At 36.9% G+C, this 10,366-nt stretch overlaps 1 protein-coding gene across 3 annotated transcripts in view; it reads right to left on the minus strand.

The window, feature by feature from the left end:
- Nucleotides 1–473: 473 nt before the first annotated feature.
- LOC106868264 (syntaxin-5) overlaps nt 474–10,366 on the minus strand; it is a 51,662-nt gene continuing 41,769 nt past the window's right edge. For all 3 annotated transcript variants that reach the window (XM_052970076.1, XM_052970077.1, XM_014913449.2), the window contains exons 6-11: nt 8,954–9,031; nt 7,176–7,232; nt 5,694–5,751; nt 3,723–3,823; nt 2,624–2,745; nt 474–718 (exon numbers count right to left, since the gene is read on the minus strand). In XM_052970076.1, the coding sequence (XP_052826036.1) occupies nt 559–718; nt 2,624–2,745; nt 3,723–3,823; nt 5,694–5,751; nt 7,176–7,232; nt 8,954–9,031 (576 nt within the window). In that variant the 3' untranslated portion in view covers nt 474–558. The remainder of the gene's footprint in view (nt 719–2,623; nt 2,746–3,722; nt 3,824–5,693; nt 5,752–7,175; nt 7,233–8,953; nt 9,032–10,366) is intronic.

A 10,366-nucleotide genomic window follows, 5' to 3' on the forward strand; every position in this document is an offset into this window, starting at 1 on the left:
GTTAGAAATTACTATTGTAATAATAAGGGCATAGAGAAGTGTGACTAACAAACAGTTCTCAATTATGTCCCTTTTTATCCAAATTCTGCAGATATTGACTTTCACCATTCATCATCCATTCTACTACAAACAATTCAAACTCGAAGTAGATGTGGAATCTTCTGGTTCAGGGCTATAGCAAACAAACACATGCCCAGGGTACCATGCAGTGCAACTAAAATCAAAAACACATGATTTCAAGCAAGCTTCTTAAGTATACAGCCATGCCAGAGAGCTATCTACAGCTAAATGAATTAAGGCATTCAAAGGTTAAGTGTCTTCTTAGCTGTGTTGTTGAGATTAGAACTACTGACCTTCTTGTCAGGTCAGCCAGTACCTGAACCACTCTGTCATCTGTGATCTCACATTCTCAAGAACCAACATTTATGAAGAAACAAAAATAAAAACAAATAAACTGACAAACAGCAGCAATCTATGAAGAGTGTAAATATAATTGTTTATAGTTTAATTATAAAATAATAATAATAATAATAATAATAGTTATTTTTATCGCATAAATTACAGTATGAATTTGACAAAGAAAACAAAAATTATCATAAGAACTATGAATATTTTGATCATTAACCATCGATTTGTGGAAATGGACCGGAAGTACTTCAGTAATTCTGTGTGTGCAGCTTCAATATTCATATCAGCGTCACCAACATTGGAATCAATCCTGGTTAAAGAAGGAGAGAAAGAAAGAAGAAAAGAAAGAGACAATGAGTATTATTATAATTATTGTTGCTTGGTCAAATCATTACAGTCGGATAAATTGCCATGCAGTATTTGTTTCAGCGCTTTACATTCCGAGATCAAATCCCCCGGAGATCAATTTTGCCTGTTGTCCTTCCCAGGTCGATAAAATACCAGTCAAGTTCTCGGTTCAATATAATCAACTGTCCACTTCCTCTTAATTCAAGACCTTGTGCTTAACTAACAAATTATCATTATTATTATTATTATGCCAAAGTCAACTTTGCCTTTCATTCTTTCAGGGGCGATAAATTAAGTACCAGTGAAACACTTGGGTTGATTACATCAATTAATCCCCTAGACAGAGATGATTGGTATTAGGAAGGGCATCCAACCACCAGACACCAGAGCAGATAATGGAGAATGATACAGTCCTTGAACCTACTGCACCATACTAGCACGGAACATGGACATTAAATGATAATGATGATGCTGATAAGGATAAATGGTTAACAGAAACTGTAGATGGATGAAGACAATACCTTGTGGTTTATAGTTATGCCTTTTTATGTTCTGAGTTTTAAACTCAGATGAAGCCAACTTTACCTTTCATATTTTCTCATCACCAGTAAAGTAAGGACCCATCAAGCACTACAGATCAATATAAGTGACTATACTTTGCTTCCTATGTTAGAAATTATTATTATTATTATAAGGGCATGGCTGTAAATAAAAGCATTAGGAGTGACTAACAAAATGATTTTAGTTATGTCCCTTTTTATTCTGAATTCATTCAAATTCTTCAGATAGTGACTTACTTTTCTTCACCCTTCCTACTACAAACAATTCAAACTTGAAACAGAAAACAAAAGTAGAACCTGCTGATAGTCAAGCAAACAGAGGCATGTACATGAACATGTGTCGTCACATGTGTGTGTGTGTATATATATATATATATATATATATATATATATATATATATATATATATATATATATATATATAGGCACAGGAGTGGCTGTGTGGTAAGTAGCTTTCTTATCGACCATATGGTTCCAGGTTCAGTCCCACTGTGTAGCACCTTGGGCAAGTGTCTTCTATTGTAGCTTCAGGCCGACCAAAGTCTTGTGAGTGGATTTGGTAGTTGGAAACTGAAAGAAGCCTGTCATGTGTGTATATATATGTGTGTGTGTGTATGTGTGAGTGTGTATGTGTGTGTGTCCCCACAACATCACTTGACAACCGATACTGGTGTGTTTATGTTCCTGTAACTTAGTGGTTTGGTAAATGAGACCAATGGAATAAGTACTAGTCTTACAAAGAATAAGTCCTGAGGTCGATTTGCTCGACTAAAGGCAGTGCTTCAGCATGGCCACAGTCAAAATGACTGAAACAAGTAAAAGAATAAAAGAATATATCTCTATATATATGCCAATGACATGTAAAAAGCACCTGTGCTGGTGGCACATAAAATCCCAGCACACTTTATGGAGTGGTTGGCATTAGGAAGGGCATCCGGCTGTAGAAACCAAGCCAAAACAGGCTAGAGCCTGGTGCAGCTCTCCAGCTTACCAGTTCCTGTCAAACCATCTAAACCCATGCCAGCATGGAAAATAGACACGAAATGATGATGGTGATGATATTTATTTATATATATTATCCAAATCCATTTCACATAGGTAATAGTATGGTCTCAATGTATGACCATGTGCTTAGAAGACCAGCATTTTAACCTCACAGTCTTTACACTCTTTTACTTATTTCAGTTATTTGACTGCGGCCATGCTGGAGCACCACCTTTATGTCTCCCATTACATAAGAAATATATATTTTCTTCCCAAAGGAAGTTCAAAAGAAGACCTGTAATTGTGTCTCAGTAAATACCAACCTGTGTACCAGTTCTTCTTGCTCTTTGACCATTGTGGCAAGACGTTGGAAAACCGTACCCAGTTCAACAATTGTGGTATTGATGTTCTGCACGGACTGCTCTCGTTCCTCCAGAAATGCATCCTAATTAAACAAAGAAAAATCCAAGAATGTTGATCAAGAGTGCAGCGCTTGAAATCTTCTGAAAGAAAAGTCTAAATTTTGCATTAAAAAATGCATTTTTGTTCATTGCATTCTATTATATTTATTCTTTCAAAAATATAAAGTCAAAAAATGTCAGTTTGCATTTATATATTTTACTGTAATATTTATAGGTGCAGGCATAGCTGTGTGGTATGAACCTTGCTTTCCAACCACTTGGTTCTGAGTTCAGTTCCACTATGTAGTATCTCAGGAAAGTGTCTTCTACTATAGCCTCAGGTCAAGCAAAGCCTTGTGAGTGGATTTGGTAGACAGAAACTGAAAGAAGCTTGTCATATATATTTATGTGTGTGTGTTTGTCCCCTACCACTGAGTGACAACTGGCGTTGATGTGTTTGCATCCCCATAACTTAGCAGTTCAACAAAAGTAACCGATACAATGAGTACCAGGCTTAAAAAAAGATAAGTACTGAGATCAATTCATTCAACTAAAAATTCTTCATGGCAATGCTCCAACATGGCCACAGTCCAATGATGAAATCAAGTAAGAAAGAAAAGACACACATCTTCACAATAAATGTACTTGGTGTTTATTTAATAAAATTTTCGTTAGTGCAACCATATTAGATTAAATTTAATTCAATGTGACCTCCAAATATTATTAAAAGATTCCTAAACGGTTGCCTGTTCTATGAGTAAGGGAATCAAGCAATAGTAGACATACCATGCATAGAAAGGAGAAGTGATGGTAGTGGTTAGAATGCATTTGATGGCAGATCTGCTGAATCAGAGTTAATCTGGGATTAAACAAAAACAGCAACAAACAGTTGAGCTGTTAATGTCTAAATTGATACAACTATTTGAGCTTTACATAAAAAACAGAACCAGTGTAATCTCAGTATGTTACTTGATGTTAAACAACCAAGATAAGATCACAAGTTGAAGAAGAATGTACTTACACGTTGTTCAACTAAATGAGTTTGGTCCTGCCTCCTCTGAGCATCATTAGAGTCCATGTTAATTACTAGATCACCTTGTTGTTCTTCCATCATTAAGGAATCTGCACAAAATATCAAAGATGGATGAAATTTTAATATAAACAAACAAGAATTTGCTTAATGTTTGTATATGTGTGTATTAATGTATAAACATGTCTGGAATATCGGAATCATAATGGTGTTAGACATAATGTCTAAGAGTGATTATTTCTGGCCTTGAACATTCTGAATTCAAATCTCACTGAGGTTAGTTTTGCTTTCATCCTTTCAGTGTTGATAAGAAACAATGCTAATCAAATACTGGGGGTGATTTAATCAGCTAACACTGGTGTCTTCTGGGATTTTTTTAGTATTTAGAATATGGCTGAGAATCCACAACAAATCTTCTTAGTGCTACTTGTGCTTTAAGGGCATCTAAGGATGATGTAAACCCTAAACAGCTGCAGTACTCCCGTAAGGATGACTGAGTCCAGCTATTATTAGCTTTGAAACACTAATAGTACAATAGTACAATTATCACACAAAACCCATAATTCTTTCTTATTGTGATACTCAACTGTACTTTATTTTGTCAACCCCCTAGAAAAATGAAAGGCACAGCTGACCTCAGCAGTATTTGAACTCAGATTGTAAAAAGCCAGAAGAAATGCCACTAATTATCTTGTCCAATAGACTAACAATTCTGTCAGTTTACCACTTACAAATCATTACTTAACCCTTTAGCATTTCAACTGGTCATATTTGGCCAAAATATTCTGCCTGTTTTACGTTTAAGCCATCAAGACCTGATCTCTCACTCTTATTCTACAATGTCACTATCATCATCCTTTTACATCCCTTTTCCATTTTGGCATGAATAAACGGTTTGACCAGAGCTGCACCAGGCTCCAGTCTGATTTGGCTTGGTTCTATGGCTGGATGTATTTCTTAATGCCAACCACTTTGCAGCATGTGTTGGGTGCTTTTAACTTGGCACTACACTAGCACCTTTAAGCGGCACCCACATGAGTGCTTTTTACATGGCACTAGTACACAATTCTTGCATACCAATCCTCTTCATCAGTGGGGAGTAGCCTTAACATTTCTGCTGTGAAGGACAGGTCTTCTTGAGTACAGCAAAGCACCAGGTATCAAATAAGCATTATATTTGACAGAGTTACCTGAATGCTAAATGGTTAATAATTGTGATAATGCACAATGCAAGTCAACAGAAGAGTACTCATGTATGTGTATTGTATGTTAAGTAAGAGCCATAATGCATTGGTCCTAGGAGCACTACAGTTGTCGCTGTAGTAATATATCAATGGAAAGTCAACCTGCCACATTCCATTTCTCATCAAGAAATACCTATGGCAAGATTTGAAACCCATAAACAAATGCAACTTAAACACATGGCCATATCTTACCTAAACGAATGACAATATCCAACTTAAACACAGCCATATCTAACTTAAAACACATGGTCATATTTAAGTCAGACACCTGGCTAATTTAAGTGAAACATAACCATATCTACCTCAATCACATAGTTATTTCAAATACATAACCATATCTACCTTAAAACATCATCACCATCATCGTTTAACGTCCGCTTTCCATGCTAGCATGGGTTGGACGATTTGACTGAGGACTGGTGAAACCAGATGGCAACACCAGGCTCCAATCTGATTTGGCAGAGTTTCTACAGCTGGATGCCCTTCCTAACACCAACCACTCAGAGAGTGTAGTGGGTGCTTTTACGCGTCACCCGCACGAAGGCCAGTCAGGCGGTACTGGCAACGTCCACGCTCAAAATGGTGTATTTTATGTGCCACCCGCACAAAAGCCAGTCCAGGGGCACTCCAGGGGGCTATATCTACCATAATCACATGTCCATATCTACCTTAACTGCATAGCTCTATCTAATGTTCTACAAACAACAAAGTGACTTACTGTTGGTCCTCGTTGGCATTGTCATTGATTCAGTGTGTTGTTTTTCCTGTTGTAATTTCTTGAAGCAAAAATAAACACAGCATTAATCAATTTTTTTTAAACACAATAAAATTAATATAATAAAAAAACTCAACTAACAAAGAAAAGATTAGGATCAAACATCAAAAATCAATTTTATTACAAAGAAATCATCATAAAGGACTAGCCAAACATTGGGGTTGATGTAATTGACTCGTCCCATCACTTCAAAATTTCTAGCTTTGTGTCAAAAATTAGAAAGAATTACTAATACTATTCCCACTTCACTTCTCAGAACTCCGTTTTACTTTCTCTGATTAATTCTGTAAGAGTGGACAGCAACCTATTGTCAAAGTCTCACAGGGTTTCTTTCCAAGATACTTAACACCCAAGTACCAATCTGAGTATTATTATTATGATGTAATTAACTAGTCCCTTCCCCCAAAACTTCAAGCCTTGTGCCTATAATAGAAAGGATTATTATCATTATAATTATTATTATTATCATCATCATCATCATTAACATCATCATCATCATTAAGGCAGCAAGCTGGTAGAATTGTTAGCTAACAACTCTGGCTAACAGACAAAATACTTAGCAGCATTTCTTCTAGCTTTATGTTCCTAATTCAAGTTCTGCAAAGGTTGACTTTGCTTTTCATTGATAGAATAAGTACCAGTTGAATACTGGTGTCAATGTAATAGAACAAGTGCCCCTCTTTCAATATTTCAGGGCTTGTGACTATGGTAGAAAAAAATAATTAATCAACCTAGTGTATATTGTAGAATTTTGTTTTATTTTATAAACCACAGAAATGAAGAACCAACTCTGAGAAGAGTTGAAATCAAAGCAGCAAGGCACGAAACCAGTGAGTTTTCCTCAATATAGTAATCCCTGTTATTCTCCCAGAAGATTGGTATACAAGAGCCCTGTGCTGGTACCATGTAAAAGCACCCATGCCAGTGCCACATAAAAGCAGCTGTGCTGGTGTCACATAAAAAGCACTCTGTCCAGCACACTCTGGAAAGTGGTTGGCAATAGGAAGGGCATCCAATCATAGAATCCAAGCCAAATCAAACTGGAACCTGGTGCAGCTTTCCTGCTTGCAAGCTCTGGTCAAACCGTCCAACCCATGCCAGCAAGGAAAACGGGTATGGATGATAATGATGATGATGACAATTGACATAAATGTAATTTGTATATGAATAAGAAATCTGAGGTTAGTAGAGTCAGTTGTGCTATCTGTAGTGGGATGTGAACTCACAATGCAGACATGAAGACACAGGTACCTTACCTACTAAGCCATAGCATAGTTTGCACAGCTCCAATAAATAATTTCTTCATTAAGTCTGCAAACCAAGAGGCATGAATGTATGTGTGTAGGAAGAGGGAATAAATGAATATCCATGGTGTTCAAAAATATACAAAATGAACAAAAATATTTAACAAACATCAACACTTACACTTGTGTGGTCTTCCAAAACCTCCTTGAAGGTATTAGACATTGTTGCTAATCTTGACTGCAATTAGAAAGAGAAAAATACATAACTGGTTGCATAAGATACTGAACCATGCAAAATTTTGCTGTTAACTAACATTGCATTAAAGGACTGTAACAGTGCTAATTTGGTTTATGGCCAATGTAAGTTTGCTAATTTGGTTTACAGCTACAAAGACAGCATAAAGTTGCTAACATAGCTTATAGTCATGGAAAATATGCAAAATTGCTGAATGAGACTATATTACTGCAGGGACAGAAACCAGAGAAATTATGCATAGTTGCTAACATTGCAGTGAGATAGACTCAGTAGAAAATCTAGCCAGCCCTACAACTCAAAAAGCAGTAAGTAGTAGCTAACTAACAATGCAAATGCAATATTACTAGCATAGAGTGAGCTAGCATAATTGTTAGCAACATTTCATTCATATTTGAATTCCATTGAGGTTTTGCCTTTCATCCTTTTGGGGGTTGATAAAATAAGTACCAGTTGAGCACTGGGTTCAATGTATTTGACTTACCCACTTCCACAAAATTTCAGACCTTGTGCCTATAGTAGAAAGGAATATTACTAGAATAGATGTGCATGATTTCAAACAAAGCATCAGATGTACAGAAAATGGTTTGGTAGTTTCTGGGACATAGTAAACATAAACAAGAGTACTCAGAGAACGCAAACCTATGCCAAGGCAACATCAAAGTCCTCTCAACGATTAGCCAGAGATGATTTTTAAAATGAGAATATCTGAAATAAATTCGACTGCTCTCACAAATGAGGATACTGAAAATGAACCCAACCGCTCTCAAAAATTAAGTTAAAAAAACTGGAAAAATAATCCAGAATCCTTGTCTCATACTGAATTGATCCCAAAATCTAATCAGTTCGTGCCAGTCACGAGGCCAAACATCCCTGAAAGTTTCATCCAAATCCATCCAGCAGTTCTTGAGATATCTTGTCTACGGACAAACAAACAAACAAACACAACTGAAAACAATAACTCCACCTTGGCTAAGGCGGAGGTAACTAAGTAACAATGTAGAGTTGCTAACATAGATTGCAATTGGAATGCTAATGCAATGTTGCTAAACACCTTTCTATTACACACCACTTCAATAACTCATCTACAAGAACTGAAACTGAATGATCAATATCAGCAAGTTTATAGAGTAGTGATGGTCTTCTAAAGATGAGTATAAAGGTGGTGGTGGTGGTGGTGGTGACGATAATGATGGTGGTGTGATGGTGGTGGTGGTGGTGGTGGTTGTGTTGTTTAGTCTCAGATCAGCCATAAAAGAGCAAACATTTGAGCAATGGCAATCGAAACTTGACCATCCCATGTTTTTTTCATATCAGGGACTACATTATTCAATATAGCCTCTGCATCCTTCTTAATTTAAGATGGTAGAGTGAGAGGAAGATTTAAGCTGCTATTTCTAGGAGGCCAATCAACTGCATAAATGCCTCTTCGCCAGTTCAGGGATGGTGAAAGTAGTGGCAGCAGAAACAATGAAGATGACTATATTAGAATATGATGGTAGTAATGGTGGTGATGACAATGATGGTGATGATGCAGTAATGATGGTAAAGATGAAGGTACTAATTGTAAAGATGGTTGTAGAAATAAAAGTGAAAAATAGTGGAGATTGTTTATGGTGTTGTTGAAGATGCTGGTGACACTGGTGTAAGATGGAGATGGTAGCGGTGTATGAAAGATGGTAGTAACATAAGAAAGCTGTACCCACCTGAAGTGCAACAACTACTGAATTGGAATGACTCCTGCGTTGTGGTTTCCCGAGATGGGTATGTGGCATCTTGGCAACCTGGAAACAGTCATCAACAGATCGTATCATTTTAGTTTGTGACCAACTTCTACAACTTATATACATATTCTCTAACACCAACTTCTACAACTTATATTCTCAAAAACCAAATTACTGCCATCAAATATAAATGATATAAGCAACTTTAGTAACCAGCTCACGCAAGCCATATCAACACAAGCAACTTCACCAAACAACTACAACAAGCCATGTCAGTACAAGCAACTTCAGCAATGAGTTTTCACAAACCATGTTAATACAAGCAACTTCGACAACTAACAATCAAAAGCTGTGCCAACACAAAGCAACTTCAGCGAGCAACAACCACAAATCCTATCAACACAAGCAACTCCAGCAACCAGCTACCACAAGCCATATTAACACAAGCATCAGCTGAGTCCACCCTGACAGGGAAATGATGGAACTGAAGCTAGAGTTGTGTTGTCACAGTTCAAGTGTGACATAGTGTAACACTCATCAATTTTACAATGCTACTCCCGCTTACAGCAGTGAGTTATCTGCAAGTTCTGAATACCTACTTATTGCTGCATAGTTTGCAAGATGGACACAGTGCAGTGACATATGAGTGACTAGACATAAGTGACATCACAATATTGTATTGGTTAGGCTACTTGTGATACTTGCAAATATCTATTATAAATAAATACATTCAGTCTCCCGCAAGAAACTTTCTCATCAAACTTTCATCACAACTAACTCCAGAGATGAACTCCTTCAGTCCAAATCTTCAAACAATCCCTAGTCTTATCGTCACCATCATCATTTTAACATCCACTTTCCCATGTCTGCATGGGTCAGATGGAGTTTTATTGAGGCAAATTTTCTCCAGCCAGATACCCTTCCTGTCGCCAACACTCGCGTTTCCAAGCAAGGTAATATTTCCTTGTGGCCAAAACATGCTAACACAAAATTTTGGAAATCAATGAGACAGTTTGTATGACAATAACACTCATTTACAACTATGTCACAATATCAATACAAAGACACACACACACACGACAGTTTTCTTTCAGTTTCCATCCACCAAGTCCGTTTACAAAGCTTTGGTTGGATCGAGATTATAATAGAAGACACTTCTTCAAGAGGTCATGCAGTGAGACTTGAACCTGTAACCATGAAGTTAAGAAAGCAAATTCCTCAACCACACAGCCTTCAAACAAGACGCAGGAGTGGCTGTGTGATAAGTAGCTTGCTTACCAACCATATTGTTCTGGGTTCAGGCCAACCAAACCCTTGTGAGTGAATTTGGTAGACGGAAACTGAAAGAAGCTCGTCATATATATATATATATATATATATATATATATATATATA

This window comes from Octopus bimaculoides, chromosome 8 (genome assembly GCF_001194135.2).
Source record: "Octopus bimaculoides isolate UCB-OBI-ISO-001 chromosome 8, ASM119413v2, whole genome shotgun sequence".
Taxonomy (NCBI): domain Eukaryota; kingdom Metazoa; phylum Mollusca; class Cephalopoda; order Octopoda; family Octopodidae; genus Octopus; species Octopus bimaculoides.